This window comes from Penicillium mononematosum, assembly GCF_028829835.1.
Source record: "Penicillium mononematosum strain IBT 11891 chromosome Unknown utg000001l:1.0-4488741.0:1.0-4491989.0, whole genome shotgun sequence".
Classification (NCBI taxonomy): domain Eukaryota; kingdom Fungi; phylum Ascomycota; class Eurotiomycetes; order Eurotiales; family Aspergillaceae; genus Penicillium; species Penicillium mononematosum.
This window is the reverse complement of record NW_026643271.1, coordinates 865,967-885,105: the sequence shown is the minus strand read 5'-3', so window position 1 is coordinate 885,105 and position 19,139 is coordinate 865,967. Positions and strand designations below refer to the sequence as shown.

Here is a 19,139-nt window from a genome sequence, read left to right as displayed (position 1 = left end):
ATATAGCTTAATTCCGCCGAGGTGGAGTTAAGGCCTAAAGGTGGAACGACCTCGGGAAGCAATCTTTTGTCTATAGTTTGATCATACTCGTGTTGTCGCCAGTATATAACTAGCTATCACACTATATCGACGTCTCGGCGTTTTAATTCAGCCTGCTTTTAGTCATTTTTTGCTTCTTATTGTTGATTCTCACTATTTCTATTCTGATCTATCATATTGGAGAAATACGAAAAAGAAGCACATAATTACCGGCTTCTTTCCATGTATGAAGAAGATTAGACAGTTCAATTTCCTTTACTTGCTTCAGTATACAATTGGAATCCTTATTCATAGTACTCGTTATAGTATTATCGTCTCAAGATATGTATAGATTTCTACGATAATCAACTACCCTATACATGGACGGGTGGGCCCCTCACGCGTTGCTCCACAGTTAAGGCCGATAAGCCCCGGGTTCCAAGGTTCAGGGATGTGGTGCGTCGATTTTTTCGATTTATATATCTATCCCTTCTTTTCCCCCTTATGTTGTAGTCTCTGTTACACTCTTCCACCATGTTCGAATGCAGCACCTGTGACGACGTATTCTATTGGCAGGAGGACTGCGAGGAGCACATGAATGATATGGTCACTGGATTGAGTGTCAAACATGTAATCGAGTATTCCGCACCCAAATCGCTTGCAATCAGCATATGAACGCTGTAGACCACTGGGCGCCGACCTCCGAATGCGAAACATGTACTAGTACCTTCCATTCCCAACACGCCGCCAACCAGCACATGAACGCGAAGAATCATTGGCTCCCGACCGTGCCGTGCGAGACGTGTCCGACAAAATTCCACACACAGCAGGCCGTGGAGAATCATATGAGAGCCAAGGGACATTACAAGAACTATTGCCAACAATGCAATCGTCGCTTTATGAACGAGAACTGTTTGCGCCTGGTAGGCGAGCTGACTATAGCTGAAACGTGGGACCCGTTCGACTCACCCTTTCATCTCACAGCACCTAATCTCGAAAATCCATCGCGGTACCACCATTGCGTGTCCATTCTGTCAGACTGGCGTCGTCACTGCTAGCGGTGTTTCCCACCATCTTGAGAGTGGATCCTGTCCTCAGGCAAAAGGCTTGAACCGCGATCGCATCCATCGCGCTATTCGACAGCTTGATCCAAATGGCTATGTCTGCAAGAAGCAGATTGCGTGGTACGATGAAGAGAATTCGACTTATGAGGTCACCGGAAGTGCCTATAATGGTAGCTATTGGGTGTGTTACCTGTGCAAGAAGGGGTTCAACTCGAAGAAAGCGTTAGAGTCACATGTCAACTCGCCCGTGCACAAGGAGAAGGTCTATCACTGCCTCAAGCGCGGCTGTCCGAAGGAGTTCCACTCCCTGGCTGGTCTGTTTAACCACCTGGAGAGTGAATCGTGCGGATTCATTCGGTTCGAGGGAGTTCAGCAGGTTCACAAACAGTTGAATGATGCTATGATGGGCCGCCGGATGATTACTGGATTCTAGTTCTTTTTTCTTTGGCTATTTGTTTGCGGTGATGTAGCCGCTCGCTCGATATTATTGAATTTGTCAACCGTGAGGGCCCTACGTATAACTAGCTGGCTGGTTATACAAGTCTTTTGTTTGGCTTTACCTCGCTTTCTATCTCTAAAGTCAAACCAATACTCTAGATGCTCATTATCAAGACTTTCACTATCTGAGTGGACCGCAAGCCCGTCATGACCGATCGAGGCTATCCGCGCACGGCATGCAAGCTAAGCACTATATATGCAGTTTGCTTCTATACATGCAAAAAGACTTGGCATTGGGTTACATTTCAATCCAGCCTACTTCCAGTCCCTGCCACAGAAATTACTGACCCAATTCTTTTTGTAATCCAAGCGCTCTTTTCACGCTAATGCAGCCTGGATTAGAATGTAACATGGCCTAATGGAGGTGGTCGAATCCATCGGGTTCATGCATATGCAGTTCCCAACTGCAGGGCAGGTGAGCGGCTCCCGGAGGGCTTCCCCGGCTTAAATGGGCTTAGTGTTGACGATGTGGAAATTGATGAGAATCACACAATTCTCATTCTCATATTTCTAATATCGATAGTATCGAGTCAATTTCGAGGGATGTAGGTACTTATACTAGGTACAACATCAGAGGGATATAGATCAGCTCAACAACATTTAGGAAAGTGGAGTCGATGGAATCAATGACGTGAATACTATATTTTTAGTACTCCTATAGTTCATAGGTCATAGGATATTCTTTCAGCATGGTTGTTACTGTATAATATCTGCACATAAGTGAGTTCGAATAGATCTTCAAGATCGACTTGGGTAAACTTTCCACTCCGCCACAATTCTTCGTCATCCCTGTTCCTCTCCCTTCCTGAACTTCACGTCATTGTACATTCGGAGTCCATGTTCAATATCATTAATATTAGCATCTACATTTACATTCTCATCTTTATCTCTCAGTCTCAATTCCATCATACTCCTAATACCTAATTGCATCGCACCATGCCCATCCCCGTCAAAGAGACGGTCACGCGCCTCGCAGCCATCTCCAAGCTCCTAGTCCTATCCTACATAATCGACTGGATATTCATCATGTACGCGAACCCTATCTAACCCATCCAAACAATCCAACTAACAATCCCAAGCGGCATCGCCCTAATCGGCTACGGCTTCTACAGACAATCCCCAAACCACCACCCCTTCAGCCTAACCGACCCAAACATCAGCTACCCCCTCACCAAAGAAACCGTATCAAACAAAACCCTCATCCTAGTCAGCCTCTTCGCCCCAGCCGTTATAGTCCTCCTACTCTCATGGCTTCTCGTCCCAGCCAACGCCACCTCCAGATCTAACTCCGGCTCCCCCAAACCCCCCGCTGCGCAATACATCCGCCGCAAGTTCTGGGAATGGAACGTCGGCTGGATGGGGCTTGCGCTCGCCCTCGCAAGCGCCTGGACAGCTACACAGGGATTGAAGACACTAATCGGCAAGCCGAGGCCTGATCTTCTCGCGCGCTGCGATCCGGACATTGCGCGTGTGGCGGAGTTCACGGTTGGAGGACTTGGGGAGTCGGTGGATGGTGCGGCGACGCTGGTTTCGTGGGAGATCTGTCGGGTTAAGAGTGACTCGTTGCGCATTGATGGGTTTGCAAGTTTTCCGAGTGGGCATTCTTCTTGTAAGTCCATATCGTATATCCTACAATCATATAAGCGTGTCTATGAATTCCATCTCCGATGTGATACAAACACGCTTAGGATATTACTACGTGCACACATGAATTCAGCAGCTAACACAATCCAGTCTCCTTCGCCGGCCTAATCTACCTAACCCTCTGGCTCTGCTCCAAATTCTCCGTCGCATTCCCCTATCTCCCGCGCTACCCGGTCGAAGACCAGAGCCACACCGATGACAATTCCTCCGTGCGGAAACGCGGCGCCGCCCCGCCCGTTTACATGATGCTAATTGCGTTCGTGCCGACTGCCACGGCGTGCTTTATTTCTGCGTCGCGCTGGTTCAACTACAGACACCACGGCTTTGATATTCTCTTCGGCGCGGCGATCGGGATTTTCTTCGCTTATATCGGATTTTACATGTACCATCTTCCGATTCGGCGTGGCGCGGGCTGGGCTTGGGGCGCGCGCAGTCAGAGACGCGCTTTCGGGCGGTTGGTTGGTTTCCCTAGTTCGCTGGGGACGGATGGATGGGCTGGTGAAAGGGTTGAGGAGGTGGATGCTGAGGTTGCGGCTGCGATAAGGGAGAAGATGTTTAGGGATCTGGAACAGCGACATGCACAGACACAGGGACATATTAAGCCGGAGAGTAGTGGGGGTCAGGTTGTTTAGGCTTGAGGCGTAAATGGGTGCTGCATTTCCTGGGGCTTGGTTTGAGCGCGGTTCGCAGCAGGACATGGAAGGTACAATGTGGATTTTGTATTATATACTGCATAGTGGACAGATCATGAATCGGAGGCAGCATGGTATCGTAAAGGCAGTCAGATGTTGACCTGTATTTTGAGGTTGCTTTTAGACCTCATCGCCAACCACCAACACGTCCCTCATCCCACCGTGCCTTGGCCTCCTTCCGAGCCGCCAATTTAGATGCCTCGGCCCGTACGCGCCGCACCCAATCTGCAATCTCTTTCTCTGTGGCCCGGCCATGATGATCCTCATCGAGGAAACTCTCCTCAACGGCATGGCAGACAGCCTCCTGCTCCGTGATCGCTGCGCTGAACCGCTGATATAACGCCTTCGGCGACCACGGCGCTAGGGCGGCGTCCATCTCTGCTTGCTTTTTGCGCCAGGAGACCTCAAGCGACTGATGTGTAATCAGCATTGTTTCGGTGGAGGCCCGGACTTCGGCGAGGTGGTTCTGCATCTCCAGGATGCGGGTTGCGAGGTCTTTGTTTGTTTGGATTAGGTTCTCGAGATGTTGCTGGCGGGCTATGTAGGAGGGGTGTTGGCTTGAGAGTGCCGATATAAGGGATGGATCTTTGAGGATTGTTTGGAGGTCGGTTGTTCTGGGATTTTGTGATTTAGAGGCGCTGTTATCGTTGATTTGGGGGTTTGAGGGGACTCACGATTTGTCGGATACCAGGTCTGGGAGCCAGCCCTCTTCGATTGTTGGGGGATCGGGGATATATGGCTGTTGAGGAGTATTGGCGTATGTGCCCTGGTGTGCGCCTGGCTGGTTGTCTAGTTGCCAGGCCTGTGCAGAGGTGTTTTGCGGGGTGCCGCGTCGACTGGTCTCGTGGCTGTTGGGTTTTGGGGGTGGTGGAGGAGGTGTGTCGGGGTTGACGGGGTTCATGATTTGGGATGAGTAGAACTGCGATTGAGGGGGGAATGGGGAGGGTGGTTGAGACATGATATGGCTGTTGGGGGGGGGGGTGTAGGTGGTAGCTATGTTGTTATGTCGGAGATGCGGGATGGGCTCGAGCTTGGCGGGGGCTAGACCGGTGATCTACGCAGTTGCATCATGGTATGATAGTAGGATCTCTAGGTAATAGCCAAGTATATTACTATATATTAGTTCAATGGATATATCGTGATATTTCGTGATTTAATGCTAGGTACAAGATCGTATAGAAGCTTTTCTTCGGGCCGGCGAATCACTCGGACCCCAACAGGCACTCTAAAAGCGAGTCTAACAGCGAGCTTCATGGCGAGAATCAGAACTTCAAGCCCGACCAAAGTTTCCCAAGAAAATGGTAGAGTACCCGTCCGCGCTCGATACCCAGCGACTCCGGGACTCTGACTGCAAATGCTTGGATGAATTTCTCCGCATCTTTAAATGCGACGGTGGTCTCACGTACAGACAGAACTCCGGCATGACAAATTGCTTCAACAGTGGCAATTCTCCTGCTTATTCGGTTCTCCTCCGAATCTCCCGCTCCATAGCTTCAATATTCGAGCCAGCCATGGCATCCTTGACCAACTCGCGCACCTCATTTTGCACCTCCTCGCTGTAATAATCCTCACGGGTAGCAAGTTCCTCGATGCGCCTCTTGAACTCTGGATCCGGCTCGCCACCAGCAGCAGCCTCTTCCTCCGTCATTGTGCCAACGTTAACCCTCATATCGCTGCCAGGGATGGGTCCGGGAGAATTCAAAACTTCGGCGGCTTGGGCGTGCGTCGGAGCAGGAGCACCCCCGACGATTTCGCGGAGGTAGGCAGCAACATGTGGGAACTCATTCTCGGCCTCGAACTTTTCCACAGCTGTAAGGTCTTCGGCGTTCTTCTTATTGGCGTCCACGCCTAGTTCCTCGACTAAACAGCGCGCGATATCGCTGTCCTCGACCACAAATAGACATGTCTCGCCATCTTCATCAAGGAGGTTCACATCCACGTTGAATTCTTTCACTAGAGCGCGTAGGAGATCGGCATGGCCGTAGGAGGCTGCGGCGTGCAGCAATGAGTAGCCGGACTCATCTTGGCTCGATGCGATCGCGGGGTTGGAGCGCAGCAGGTCCAGAAGGGCCTTTGGGTTGTCGCAGGCCAGGAGGTAGGGATTTTGGGCCATTATGAGTCAGGGGTATTAATTGAAATGAAACTCGTAAATGAAGTGAGTCAAACGCAGCTTCGTGGTTGTTAAAGAAAGTCAACTCAGCAGAAAAAAAATATCCGCCTTTCCCTTTTGGCTCCCCGCACTGCGACACTGGTCGGTCTGACTCTTCTGCAGGTCTTTTGGTCTTTTGTGCTTTTGTCTCAGTTTGTCTTTTTTGCTTTTCTTTATTCTGTTTCATTACTCTACAAATACCCCTGGAATACCTCAGGCAGGAGGTCAGGAAAAATATCCCGCTCTTTCCCCCCTCATCTGCCCCTCCTCTCCGTCATCAACCGCCGAGCTCCCACTTTGATATACCCAACACACACGACATGGCGACTCAAGATCCCCACGTCATATCGCAGCTGGTGAAGACCCTGGAGACTGCCAGCAAGGCCAAAAAGGGCGAGACAAGGTTCACCTGCAAGAAGGGGTCCTTTACGGTGGCCAATAATATACCCGTGGACTCGTGGAAGTTCCAGGACTGGGACTACAAGCGTGACGGCCTGCCGACATATGCACGAGGTATTTTCACCACGAAACGGAAGGATGGCACTCCCGAAATTGCGACGCGCGGATATGACAAGTTCTTCAATGTAGGCGAGACAAAGGCGACAGAGTGGCGCAACATCGAGAAAAACACAAGGGGTCCTTATGAGCTGAGTGTGAAGGAGAATGGATGCATTATATTCATATCTGCTTTGGAGGGTGACAACTTGCTAGTCTGCAGCAAGCACTCGACTGGAGCTCGCGAGGATACACCAGTCAGCCACGCACAGGCAGGAGAACGCTGGGTGGAACGCCATGTCTCGTCTGTGAATCGGTCCGTCAAGGACCTTGCCCGCACTTTGCGTAAGATGAATGTTACAGCCGTTGGAGAACTCTGTGACGACAGTTTCGAGGAGCATGTGCTGGCATACGATGAAGCTTCTTCCGGCATTTACCTCCACGGTCTCAACTACAACCAGCCGTACTTCCATACGATGTCTTGTGAAGATGTGCACAAGTTCGCTGATGATTGGGGCTTCAAGAAGGCCAAGTTCGAGGTCTTTGATGACATCTTCAGAGTGCAGAGCTTCCTGGAAGGATGCGCCGAGACAGGAACATGGGCTGGACGTGAGACCGAGGGTTTCGTCATCCGATGCAACCTGAGCGACAACGGAACTGAGCCCTACCGGAATTGGTTCTTCAAGTACAAGTTCGAAGAGCCGTACTTGATGTACCGCCAGTGGCGTGAATGCACCAAAGCCGTCATCGGAGGGAAACATCCAAAGATCAGGAAGCATGAGCAGATCACCGAAGAGTACTTGCAGTTTGCTCGACGGGTTCTGATGAAGGACTCTAAGAGGGCAACTGATTACATGAATAACCACGGTATCATCGGTTTGCGGGACGAGTTCCTCAGGGAACGAGGATTGAAATGGATCCGAGATCATCGCTCTAGAGGAAAAGAAGCAGACCGAATCGCAGAAGATCGACAAAAATGTCATCCTCGAACCTATTGCCTCGCTTGGATGTGGAAAGACGACAGTCGCCTTGGCTCTGGTTAAGCTCTTCGGATGGGGTCATGTTCAGAACGACAACATCCCCAAACAGAAGAACAAGCCGAAGAAGTTCGCTTTCGAGGTCAGCCATGCTCTGGGAGAGCACAGTGCTGTCATCGCCGATCGCAACAACCACCAGCGGCGCGAACGTAAGCAGCTCATGGATGATATCTACCCTGTGCTCCCGGATGCGCAGTTCGTCGCTCTGCATTACGTCCACGAGCCCAAGGCAGACATGCTCCCTGCCATTCGAGAAATCACTCGAAAGCGTGTGCTAGAGCGTGGCGATAACCACCAGTCCATCCGAGCTGGCACCAACGCTCAGGATGAGACCGTCGGAATCATGGAGGGATTCCTCGGCCGCTTCGAAGGCGTCGACACTACCCGCAGCCCAGACCAGGGCTTCGACCACGTCATTGACCTCGACGTATGCGCGGGGTCTCGCGAGAACCTCGAAACAGTCGTCAAAGCCCTACACGCGGCGTACCCGCGCCTAGTGCCAACCATGCCAACAGAAACAGAACTCGACGAAGCCATTGCCGCCGCTCTAAACGACTACACCGTGACAAAAGATCTGAGCTACAGCTACGGCACTTCACAGAAGCAAAAGAACAAAAACAAAAACAACCAACATAACGGCCCCATCGTCCCTGAACCAACGGACTCCCCCTTCTCCCCAGAAGCCCTCGCCAAAAAGATCGAATACTTCAACATCTCCATCCCAGCAGCCGAAATTACCACACTCCTCCACTCCCTCTTCCCACCAATAACATCCCCCGAAAAAGCCCGTCTCTACAACCAACTCGTAAACTCCCGCCGCCTCCAACCAACCTTCCACGTAACTCTCATCCACCGCGCCTCGAAGAAAGACAAACCAGAGATCTGGGAAAATCTAGCAACCCGCTTTATCGAGACGCAGACCAAAAACCCAGTCCAAAATCCAATCCAGAACCCGCCAACCCTGGGCTCCGCGCGCGTGCGCATCGAGCGTCTGGTCTGGGATAACCGCATCATGGCCTTTGTTGCGCGCATCCTGCCCGCCGAGGGTGTCGAGACAGAGTCCGGTGTAGCTGAGTGGCCATGCGCGAATGCTATTCCGCATATCACGGTTGGCACGGCGGCGCCGGAAGTTAAGCCGAAGGAGAGCAATGATTTGCTGCAGCGGTGGGTTGAGGTTGGGTCTGGTGGGGATACTGGCATTTTTGAGGCGGAGGTTGAGGGTGTTAAGGTCGTTGGTGGTGTTGTTGGGTTGGTTATGAGCCGGGGAAAGTAGTGAGTTTTCGATGTGAATGATTGAGAAGTGGAATGGAATGGGTTGTTGAAATCCGGTTTTGACTATTACTATGACTTTACTGCATTGCATTTTTTTGGTGCTGTTTGCATTATATTGCAGATCCTATGTCTGCGAGTCCTCTTTCTTTTCAGTCGGCTAGCTTGGATATCGAATGGACTGTTACGATTCATCCTTAGGAAACTATGTTCATCGCTCAGCAGGGGCTGTGTAAACTTAGAAAAGACCTTTTTGGCCCTTTGCTGTTGTCTACCCAACAAACTGAGGAGGACAAAATGTCTATATAATCAGGTAAAAGACTATCTGAGGAGACTGTCAAAAAAGACATATAAAAAGACTAACCAAGAAGACGATCAGACTACGGCTGCATAAGCGGTTCTTATTGAATATCAAGCTAGTAATACATCCGGCGCAAGCTATGGTCATTGTGGTCCCTAGCTGGACCTCTACTCTTCTTCCCTGGCCATAGATCCAAGCCTACGCTCGAGCTCCATCTCAAATCTCTCCTTACCGTACGGTTCATCTCGCAACGTCGCCATCTTGTCCGTCCCAGGTGGAAAATCCGTCTCGAAAGTTGGCTCCCCAGCCCCTCGCACATTAGCAAGCACGCTTTGCCGAAAGTGCCATCTCAGAAAGTCATCCGCGACATGATTCGGATTATTTGGCCTCCGACAAACCGGATCAAGGACTCTCCCATCGATCTGCTAGTGATTCGGCACAAACGTGATGATTTTGTACCCGTCCTATGCTGTTAGTAAACCTGCGACAGAGCTGGTCTGAGAATACGTACATCTGGGTTAATAGAGAAGAAATACTGATAAAAAAGAATGTGTAGAGCCGCCTCCATAAGCAATCCGTTTTGGGGGAGTTGATCTTCGATTCTCCCTCGATCCACAGATTCTCCTTGTCCGGAGCGACCACATGTGCAGTTTCGAATCCAGCCCACCAATCCCACTGCGCTAGCTCATTGACATTGCCAGAAATAACGCATTTCCCGTCTCTCTGACGGATCCCGTCTCGAAAGGAGTCTTCTCGATCCGACGGAGAATGACTACGCACACGAGGAACCCATTCTTCGTTCGTTACCGTAATAGCTCCTACTTGGTCTGTGAGTATAACGTCCCTATAGTGCGTATGAAGGAAGTCCTACCATCGTCACTGAAAATGTCGTAATCGCCAAGCGTAACGGAATTGTTCGACGGCGTGATATCTCGACCGGATGCTCTGTGCCTTATTGTGAAAGGGTTGGGAAGGAGCACATTTCCCAGAATCCAGAGCAGATTTGCTTCCGTTAGGGAACCGGCTTGATAGAATCCTCCTAGGAGTTGTTTGTTGGACGCGTTATAGAAGTGGACATTACGCCATGGGCACCGGTCTGGTGGTGGCATGGTGAGAAGTTGATGGGGAAGACTTATCCGATGCCAGTGGAAGGTAGGCAGGCCCTCGTATGGATGGACCAGTCAGTATGAATAGTCGGCTACTTGTGCAGCCGTAGTCTGGTGGTCTTCTCAGGTAGTTTTTTTTTTTAGATGTCTGGTTATATTGATATTCTGCGCCCCTTCTCAATCGGGTAGACATCAGAAAAGGCCAAAAGGCGCAGTCTGAAATGGGACTTCCTGATGTATAGAACCTTTGGCCTTTGAAGTTGAGAAGGCGGGACAGCTTCCCGTCCTTCCGCCGTATACATATGTCCGGTTAGAAAATCCGATGTCCCCAATAACCTTGGAATGGTCCTTTCATCTTCATCAAATTCTATGTAGAAAAGATATCCCCAGTGCTGTAACCACCAAGGCTGTAGGATAGTAAGGGCTAGCCTGTCGCAATATATTGAGGGGGTTTACGTACATGGATTCGCTCAGGTTCAGTGAGTGGATAGCTTACTCGCTCAGCCAAAAAGGGCGGACTGAGAACGAAGATGGAAAGGGAAAGCCAAGAAATGGCATAGGAATCCGGTATGTACATGAGTATACACAACAAAGAGCCACAAAAAGCCCAAACCGCGCCCGATACCAAAGGAACCACAAGCACACCGTGCGATATATGTGAGGACCAAAAAAAGGTAGGTATCAAACACAAGCAAATCAACAAAATCAACCATTAATCCAAGAGGTAACACGCGACGCTCCAAACCGGCCCACGTACTGCAGGCCGGTGCTGCCCATGGGGAAATAGCTGACGAGGTACCAGACGAGGGCAGCGAGCTGGAAGATGGAGGAGATGAGAGTGAGGAAGAGGCTCTGAAGCTACAGCGCACCAAAAAAGAGAAGTCAGTCAGCAAGAGTTTCTAGAAGAGGATGTGTTGCCAAATGTAGCAAGTGGATGGTGTGTAGTTGTGATACGCAGGTAGAACAAGAGGTCCGAGTAGTCAGGAACGGTAAGACATAGATTGATCTCGATGGCTCTGGACTCCGCGCTCTGTGACACCGGGATGTGTCGGACAAGGTGTAGTAAGGGAAAGGGCATCCAAGTCCCGCGCCGTGGTGGGACGTGGTACAGACGCAAGATTCAGAGCAGAGAGACCGGCCTAGTGCAGGGTGGGATGGATTCGAAGGAGCACAAGCCGTGGTTTCAGGTTGTACTGCGCGATGGATGTGAAGGCTGCAAGATTCCCCTTTTCCCGGTTGCGCAGTGCGACCATACGGACTCGGGTAGAGTGAGGGGGAACGAGTGTGCGACAAACAGGGAAATGTAGAGGGGAGTATCATGAGGGGGAGGGATCGTCGGCGTGCAACGGGATGAAGCGTAAAGACCAGACACGAAAATCCAAAACCGGAAACGAAAGCGAAAGAAAAAGGAAATCAATTTTACTTACCCCGATGGCGAAGTAGAGGGTGAGGGCGATCGATCCGAAATAGGCCGCTGTGAATGGCAACCGTGTTCCCGAGATCAAATGCTTAGCGTACGTCCACGGTCCCATGAGGACCGCCCATGAGACCAAAAACAAGACTGAGCCGACGGACCATCTAGTAGAGAAACCTGTTAGCAAGAGATATCCAAGTCTAGAGACGAATGTTCTTGGCATGAGACGCAGATATAGGTCGAGGTCAGAACCAATCAGCTTGCAGTGTGAAGTACAAAGGCGCACATGGCCCCAACCAGGCTTGGCCGATGACCTGGTCTATGGCAGCTCGGGATTTGCCCGGCCGTCCGAGGGTATGAGATAATAGGAAAAGATCAAAAAGAAAAACAAAACATGGCCATAGAAAGCCGGGGAACATAGCCCACATTAATGTGGACCATCGGGGAGGCAACTTACAAGACCGCGAATTTGCGGGGCTTGAGTGTCAAGACGGGGAATAAGAAAAAGCAGAGCATGAAACAGACGGCGGCGCCCAAATTACATGCAGCAAATATGAGCATGCGGTCCCATCGACTCACTATACGCAGTGCGTGTTAGTGTGTTTCTTCTCTTCTATCGGCTTGCAACCACATAAACAAGCATGGTAATAATCCTCCCGGCGCAGGAACTGCAGTCTCATCACCTGGATCACACACAACGGTTTGCGGGAAGATCTGAGGATCGGATGGTCACAAGACAGAGGGGGTTAAAAAAAAAAAACTCACAAGCAAAGAAGCCCTCTTCTTCTTCCCTTCGAGTGGCTGCGGGCAACGGGGCTCCAGGGCCTTCATTATGAGTGGGCAGTTGAACATAGCCGCCTTCGCCGAATGGATTATAAGACCGTAGACGAGACAGGAATGGGGTGTTTGATGACGCGCCAGTGTGCACGGGGAGATCCGGGTCTCTACGCGACCACCCTAGTGAGTTGACAGAGTCTCGGAACGAGTTATTCGCCATGTTTGAGACTAGTTCTAAGAGTCAGGTCTTAGTCAAGTTTTAGATGACAAATGAAACGAGTGGAGGAGCGTGCGCCGCTGCGTCTGCAGAGAAGGCCCGTGGTCGAGCAAGTCAAGACCAAGAGAACGGTCTGCAGGGACTATGCGAGATGGAGTGCAGATGATCTGCGCCGTGTGGTGGATGATCCTCAAGGATTGGCTAGAGGTGGGGACCTAGTAAAGCCAACAGAGGGGCAGATGACGACTGTGTCGAAGGTTGATTCGGCTTCCGATGAGGCTGGGACACGCCGTGACTCGGTTCGAATGGGGGCCACTTTCGAGGAAAGTTCTCCAACTCGAAGATATGCGGCCAAGATCGAAAGATCAAAAGTTATGGAATATGGCAGGCTGATAGAAAAACTTTATGGACAGCCTCCCCGACCAAAAAAAAAGGGCTGCCTATTACACCGTGGAAAGGCGTCAGCCCAACGGATCTGCAGCTATCTCTGCGGAGTCGGTGACGACTACAGGGGTAGCTTGGGAGTCCTCCGGCGCGGCGCAAGAGGATCGTAATCGACTATAGGCCGTGCAATAATGCGGCGAGATAAAGCCAACCAAGCGGAAGATAGGTGGGAAGCGTTGAACCTTACGGGCACAATCCGAGAAGGGATGGGAACCGAACACGGCGGAGGGAGGTCGACGGTCGCTGATTGGACAAGGAAGCGCTGCGCTATCGATAAAGGAGGGTAGGAAGACGAGGGGAACCAAGCAAAATGACGAGATGGCGTGAAGCTACCGATGCGACCAACCCGATCGGCGTTAAGTGCTGAAGCTGTCAGATGATGGATTCCAGTGTTGGGGTACAAAGCTCTCGGACCGAGCCCTGTGGGGTTATAGACCAGGATTATCCTCATAGAAGAGATTACCAGAGGAATGAAAGAAATACATGTCACTTACCAGGGTGGGAATGTTGCCTACCTAGGTAAGTGGTAAGAGGTTAAGTTGTATGGCAAAGGGCAGTTCAGCAATGAAGTTGGGGAAAGGAGACTAGTGCCTAATAGGGTATAGCGCCAAATATGTATCAAGTATACCCTGGAAGTATATCACCCACCTATAAGCAACTTCACATATTATTTCAAATCATTCCATATCATTTTATATTTTTAAGTATTCTAAGTTATTATGATGCTATAATATACATAGGTACATATCTGCTATTGTACATATTTATTTCCTTCGCGCTATAACCGCTGGAATTTTATCAAGACCCTTAATATGCAGAACTATACTTTCCTATAGATACTTGTTGCATATTTGAATCAAATCGACTTACTTTAAATGGAGTTTCTGTGTAACTTACATTGCTATAATATTGATTTCCAATATAATAGTCTGTTCTTTACTATACTCGATATGGACTCATGACCATAATTGACCCCCTCTTTCTGCAAATTTCAAATCATTGGCCCACTGTCGATCCTCCATGGCTGATGCACACCCTGTGGCGATCGGCCGTAACTGTAACAGTAGAGTGCAAAGTTCTTATATTGGACAGCCCTGTAGAAGCATTTATAACGGCTATAGTTGCCGGCAGCCGTATCGGAAGTACTCCGTGGAGATGTTCCAAGGTTGCATACCCATTATATAACCTTTTGGCTGTATTTATGTAGCTACCCGTGTACCACCTAGGGGAATTATCCGATAACCATAAGGGCGCTAATATGCACTCCGGACTGCACCGTGGGTAACATTGGCACTAGCCTCATTGTTTCTGCTTTTACTTTTTCTGTTTCCTTGTTTTTCCCTTGCCTTTTAACATCTACTTTACTTTTGTATTGGTACTCTGTAGAATGTCCGACGCACGAGTCGGTATATCCGTGACCCCCCCCCCGGAATGGAGTGCGACCCTAACCACGTACGATGTCGTCATATCAGGGTCCTGTGCACGGGTTAGTCTCAACGTCCTATGTTGTAAGTGGATTGAATACTATCAAAGTACATGGAATATAACTCCCTTGCGTCAACCGTGGATACTATGGCCGAACCTTGACGGGACGGGACGTCAGATCCATTTCCCCCTCCAAAATGGTAACAGTCTCCATCCGTCGATCCTAGGAAAACCATCTCCTAAACCGGAGTGGCTCACAAAGAGGGGAAAGTTTGGCGATGTGGCTTAGCACAGTCATACCAAAGTGAGGTGTATTGCTTTCATTCACTATTGGTGGAGATGTCTGAAGACACATTCCAACCCCTCCAATTGTCTCTCTCCACCACATTCTATTCTATTTTCTATTTTCTGATTCGGATCAAGACCGAACGGTTAAATCCGAAATCCGAATCAACTAGGTTGAACATTTGAACCTTCTAAAGGTTCCAAATATATTAAACTATGACATTATTTCCTTTGCCGCCGTATCCTCGATCAATCCCTCCCTTACGTAGAACAAAAATAATCCCAGACTCAAGACTAAGTGTGCAGTTAGAGCGGAGCAATAGGAAGGTCCAAGCTCCCTTGAAGATCACAGCGAGATATGATCGTCCTTCCAGGTCTCCTCTCTGCACGACATCCCACATGAAGAAGACCGCACTGATCCTCTTGCAGAGTTGATGCTTATGGATGTGGTCTGTGTGCTATTATTTTTCCCTTTTTTGGTTTTCTATTTTCTGTTTTCTGTTTTTCTCTTACATATATACTAGGATCTTGTCCAATCTCATCTACCTCTGGTATTGCCAAGGTAATGGGATTATGCATCTTATGTTCTCCGGATGATATTTGCGATTAGTAGTTATCTTCGCATGCTAGTCGATCTCTACCATTTCTGGTATCTCAAATACTAGTGCTCTGCATAGTTGATGAAATCAACCATGTCCACATGGTCTCATTTGGGGATCTTGAATATGTTCTGCAGACTTCCACTCTGATAGATTAGGGTTTCCTAGCAGATGGGTTTCGGTATGCTTGTAACCCCAAGACCTCATCTGATACATTCTTGGTCTATTCAAGACACCCGTGAGTCATGATCTGTAGTAACAGGTGACAAATATCCCGATGTGTATCATGGGATGGCCGCCGTTTTACTTGATCCGGCTGTATCACCCTTCCCCCCTTTGTCCAAGTTTGTTTTTTATTTTGGAATATGATTATATCTTTTTCTCTCTTTAGTCATGTAGTATTTGTATTTCCTTTTATTATTATTATCTATGTATAGTACGAAAAGAAAGAGGCTCGGGGGTTTTACCGTTGCCACCCCTCCTTCACCCAAAATCCACTCACATCCATTTACACCCTTTTTCCCTTCTGATCCAGATGGTAGTAGTCAACTTAAATATTAAAATAAAAATAAAATTCAATGTCCGATGGCGTAGGTGAATCTCATCGATTCCCACCGATCGACGGGCTGCATGACCGATGTTGTAATATATCAAATGAGAGATGCAGAAGAGCGCCGCTTGAGTTCATAAAGTCTCCATCCCCTCGGTCTGCGAAACCTGCAAGTGCTTTTTCTCTGAGTTGTCACTGCATACTTCTATTCTCGAACTTTTCATTCGCAAAGACTTTATACCTGAACCGCTTTAGTATATCAAGGTACGTGTCAGGTCTTTATATATGACATATTCCCTTTGTTCCTGCGTCCGTGATCTATGCCTTGTCCCCACGTGTGGATGGGGCTCTGCTCATATGTTATACATGTCTTGACCTGCATGCTTATGGAGATGCCTTGGTCTCCGGGATGTATACTCTGGATCTCTTGTTAACACCCACACAGCAACACAGGTCTATACCTAGGTATACTTACACTTAAGTATACTTATACCAACTGCATATACATCTCTTCTGGTAGGTACAACATTTCATTAATACCAAGCCCAACATGTTCTTTTCTTTTGTTATTGGGGGAGTAAGGGCTTGCGTCAACTCGTATTCCGATTGCAATCCGAGCGTGGGCATCAAACCCCGAGCGAACAGCCTAGGGGTCAAGGCGCAAGAGACATCGAATCTCAAATATACAAAGGTGAATATGAAGGCGAAACTACATTGCTATATACTATACAAGGACGTTCTCGAAACTCGGATCGCCACATCTCACCGCCCTCCCACCGCTTGTTCCCCCACTCTTCTCCGGATTCTTGTTTTGCGTCAAACTGACATTCAACTGCAACTCGGATCAACTGGGCTCAACTGGGCTTAACTGGGATCAACCGGGATCAAACTGGGATTGCCTGATTCGGGCTTTATTTCCTGCTCGTTTCTGGTCTTTCGGTCTCTTTTCATCTCTCTGAATATTCGTCTTCTTTCATTTCTCGCATTTGCGCACCACTCGACTTTATTTCTTCTTTCATCGCTTACACAGTTCTTTAGAACTTTTCCAAGGTTCTCTTTGCGCCTTGTGCCTTGCGATTGCCCCACGACACGTTTGTGGTATCTACACGGCCCCCCTCGATTGTCGACTCATCCCGGCTTTAAAGAGGAAATTTCCCCGGCTTATTGGCTCGTCTCACAATCTCCCCGGACTTCATTCCTCCAGTCCTTATTGTTTCAAGGGTAATTATTTGCATTCCTTTTCTGGTCTATCTTGCATTTTATTGGGTTGCCTGTTTTGCCTTGCGCACGGAGGCCACATCTTCAAATCGCCGGGCGGGGTCGAGTCTTGACTAACATCTTTTCCATACAGATCGTGACATTCTCACATCCCGACACATCTTCCATCCTCTTATCCGGCGTCTCGGATCTAACTTTTGACAACTGTCACGGAGAGTCAGTAGGATCGGCACTACGACTCCTCCCTAGCCCCTCGCCGATCTGCGCCCCATCCCAAACCCCCCCCCCAAGATTGTTTCACCGATGGCTGAAGCGAGTCTCTTCATCAAACACGAAACCGACGACTACACCCCTTTCATCATGTCGCACTCCGGTTACTCGATGGGTAATCAATTCCCCACCGATGGGGTCGACCCATCTGACTTGACCATGCAGCAGCAGAATGGTTTCATGCCTTACTCTTATGGTTCGCAACAGAACATGTCATCAAGCTTCAACTTCGGAAACTCCGGCATCGACACAGACGAGTTGTTGGATCTCGAGATCAGCGGTCAAAACGGTCATCAGCGCGATAACGTGAACTATCTCCAGGACCAGTCTGCTGGTGGTATCGCGATGAGTCACCAAAGCCAGATGTCGCATATGTACTCCAACACTCCGGATAATGCCCCCATGGCCAGCCCATTCGTCCAGAACAGCTTCAACTATGAACAGTACCGCATGAACCAGCAAAATCCCCACATGCACAATGCCAGCTCCTTCGACCAGAATTACCTCGGCACCAAGCGCCAGAGCTTGCAAGGCATGGACCGTCCTTCATCTGACGGCCGCAGCCCCATGACTCCAAAGACACCGGCACTGGGTTCCTTGACATTGGGTACCCCTGAGTCTGGCAGCTTCCCGTCTCAGCCTATCCGGACCGGACTGCAAGCTCGCCACCAGAAGACCCTGTCCAACCAGTGGGATGGAACTCCTGGCAGCGGACAGTCGTACGTCGAGTCATCTCCCATCTCATCTCCTCCTAACCAATCGCACCACGCTGGAATCTCCGAGATTCTCAAGTCTGGGAAGCACGCCTCCCTGCCCGCTAAAGTTGACACTCATCTCCCTGGCGGCGGCGGAGATCTCGAATCCCAGGAAGCCAAGCGCCGACGTCGCCGTGCTTCGCACAACCTAGTCGAACGCCGCCGACGCGACAACATCAATGAACGCATTCAGGATCTCTCCCACCTAGTCCCTCAGCACCGACTCGAAGACGACAAGGTCCGAAAGCAACTTGTGAACAGCAGCGCTCTCTCCATGGCCGGCGGAGGTGGGAATGCCGCCACATCTCTTCTTGCTGGAGGCAACGGCCGCCGTGCGACAGCGGGTAACATCACAATGGGTCTCCCCATCGAAGAAAAGGAGAAGGGTCCTAACAAGGGCGACATCCTCAACGGTGCCGTCAGCTGGACTCGCGATCTGATGTGGGCCCTGCACGTCAAATACCAGCAAGAAGCGGAACTCGCGGAGTTGATCGGCAGTCTGGGTGGAACCTGGCCCTTCGAGCAAACCGAAGAGGAGAAGCGCATGCGCAGCGAGATCCTCGATGCACTGGAGCGGAATGATCCAACTTCCTTCAGTTACACCCGCGGACCGGGTAGCGGTCTGCGCGTCCCCAAGCACACCAACATCGCCGGCGATGCCGTGCAGGGCGGCGACATGTCCGGTTTGACTCCTCCCAGCCTGAGTCCTTCGTTCCACAGCGGCACCAGCAGCGCCAACGGCGCCGGTCAACCCCAGTACTGGAACAGTGCTGGCCATGCTGCTATGAGCTTCAAGGAGGAGGACGAGTACGGCATGGAGATGTAAATGGCTCGTTCGTGCCTTTCTTTTGGTCATTTGAGTTGACCTTTGCATACACGGCGTATTAATACGGGGACCGATCAGTCGGCGTA

At 49.9% G+C, this 19,139-nt stretch overlaps 10 protein-coding genes across 10 annotated transcripts; 6 read left to right on the top strand and 4 right to left on the bottom strand.

The window, feature by feature from the left end:
- Positions 1 to 552: 552 nt before the first annotated feature.
- On the top strand, positions 553 to 1,515 carry N7519_000328 (Zinc finger C2H2; the record flags this gene model as incomplete). The annotated part of the gene is made up of 3 exons (XM_057287107.1): positions 553 to 648; positions 687 to 941; positions 1,003 to 1,515. The coding sequence occupies 3 exons, from the start codon at positions 553 to 555 to the stop codon at positions 1,513 to 1,515; spliced, it is 864 nt and encodes a 287-aa protein (XP_057153190.1).
- Positions 1,516 to 2,516: 1,001 nt separating this feature from the next.
- On the top strand, positions 2,517 to 3,856 carry N7519_000327 (phosphatase PAP2 family protein; the record flags this gene model as incomplete). Its single annotated transcript, XM_057287106.1, has 3 exons — positions 2,517 to 2,608; positions 2,660 to 3,189; positions 3,315 to 3,856. The coding sequence occupies 3 exons, from the start codon at positions 2,517 to 2,519 to the stop codon at positions 3,854 to 3,856; spliced, it is 1,164 nt and encodes a 387-aa protein (XP_057153189.1).
- Positions 3,857 to 4,043: 187 nt separating this feature from the next.
- Positions 4,044 to 4,874, bottom strand: N7519_000326 (vacuolar protein sorting family 37 protein; the record flags this gene model as incomplete). Its single annotated transcript, XM_057287105.1, has 2 exons — positions 4,044 to 4,530; positions 4,591 to 4,874. The coding sequence occupies 2 exons, from the start codon at positions 4,872 to 4,874 to the stop codon at positions 4,044 to 4,046; spliced, it is 771 nt and encodes a 256-aa protein (XP_057153188.1).
- A 498-nt stretch (positions 4,875 to 5,372) lies between these two features.
- Positions 5,373 to 6,029, bottom strand: N7519_000325 (ankyrin repeat protein; the record flags this gene model as incomplete). The annotated part of the gene is made up of 1 exon (XM_057287104.1): positions 5,373 to 6,029. The coding sequence occupies one exon, from the start codon at positions 6,027 to 6,029 to the stop codon at positions 5,373 to 5,375; it is 657 nt and encodes a 218-aa protein (XP_057153187.1).
- Positions 6,030 to 6,385: 356 nt separating this feature from the next.
- On the top strand, positions 6,386 to 8,870 carry N7519_000324 (tRNA ligase; the record flags this gene model as incomplete). The annotated part of the gene is made up of 2 exons (XM_057287103.1): positions 6,386 to 7,436; positions 7,498 to 8,870. 2 exons carry the CDS (start codon positions 6,386 to 6,388, stop codon positions 8,868 to 8,870), a joined length of 2,424 nt encoding a protein of 807 aa, XP_057153186.1.
- A 464-nt stretch (positions 8,871 to 9,334) lies between these two features.
- On the bottom strand, positions 9,335 to 10,276 carry N7519_000323 (uncharacterized protein; the record flags this gene model as incomplete). The annotated part of the gene is made up of 4 exons (XM_057287102.1): positions 9,335 to 9,589; positions 9,612 to 9,636; positions 9,679 to 9,985; positions 10,039 to 10,276. The coding sequence occupies 4 exons, from the start codon at positions 10,274 to 10,276 to the stop codon at positions 9,335 to 9,337; spliced, it is 825 nt and encodes a 274-aa protein (XP_057153185.1).
- A 702-nt stretch (positions 10,277 to 10,978) lies between these two features.
- Positions 10,979 to 12,684, bottom strand: N7519_000322 (putative Golgi traffic protein SFT2; the record flags this gene model as incomplete). Its single annotated transcript, XM_057287101.1, has 4 exons — positions 10,979 to 11,131; positions 11,701 to 11,851; positions 12,145 to 12,265; positions 12,453 to 12,684. 4 exons carry the CDS (start codon positions 12,682 to 12,684, stop codon positions 10,979 to 10,981), a joined length of 657 nt encoding a protein of 218 aa, XP_057153184.1.
- A 50-nt stretch (positions 12,685 to 12,734) lies between these two features.
- N7519_000321 (uncharacterized protein) lies at positions 12,735 to 13,235 on the top strand (the record flags this gene model as incomplete). Its single annotated transcript, XM_057287100.1, has 1 exon — positions 12,735 to 13,235. The coding sequence occupies one exon, from the start codon at positions 12,735 to 12,737 to the stop codon at positions 13,233 to 13,235; it is 501 nt and encodes a 166-aa protein (XP_057153183.1).
- Positions 13,236 to 16,012: 2,777 nt separating this feature from the next.
- On the top strand, positions 16,013 to 17,403 carry N7519_000320 (uncharacterized protein; the record flags this gene model as incomplete). The annotated part of the gene is made up of 4 exons (XM_057287099.1): positions 16,013 to 16,248; positions 16,718 to 16,923; positions 17,023 to 17,205; positions 17,336 to 17,403. The coding sequence occupies 4 exons, from the start codon at positions 16,013 to 16,015 to the stop codon at positions 17,401 to 17,403; spliced, it is 693 nt and encodes a 230-aa protein (XP_057153182.1).
- A 102-nt stretch (positions 17,404 to 17,505) lies between these two features.
- N7519_000319 (basic helix-loop-helix domain-containing protein) lies at positions 17,506 to 19,053 on the top strand (the record flags this gene model as incomplete). The annotated part of the gene is made up of 1 exon (XM_057287098.1): positions 17,506 to 19,053. One exon carries the CDS (start codon positions 17,506 to 17,508, stop codon positions 19,051 to 19,053), a length of 1,548 nt encoding a protein of 515 aa, XP_057153181.1.
- Positions 19,054 to 19,139: the final 86 nt, after the last annotated feature.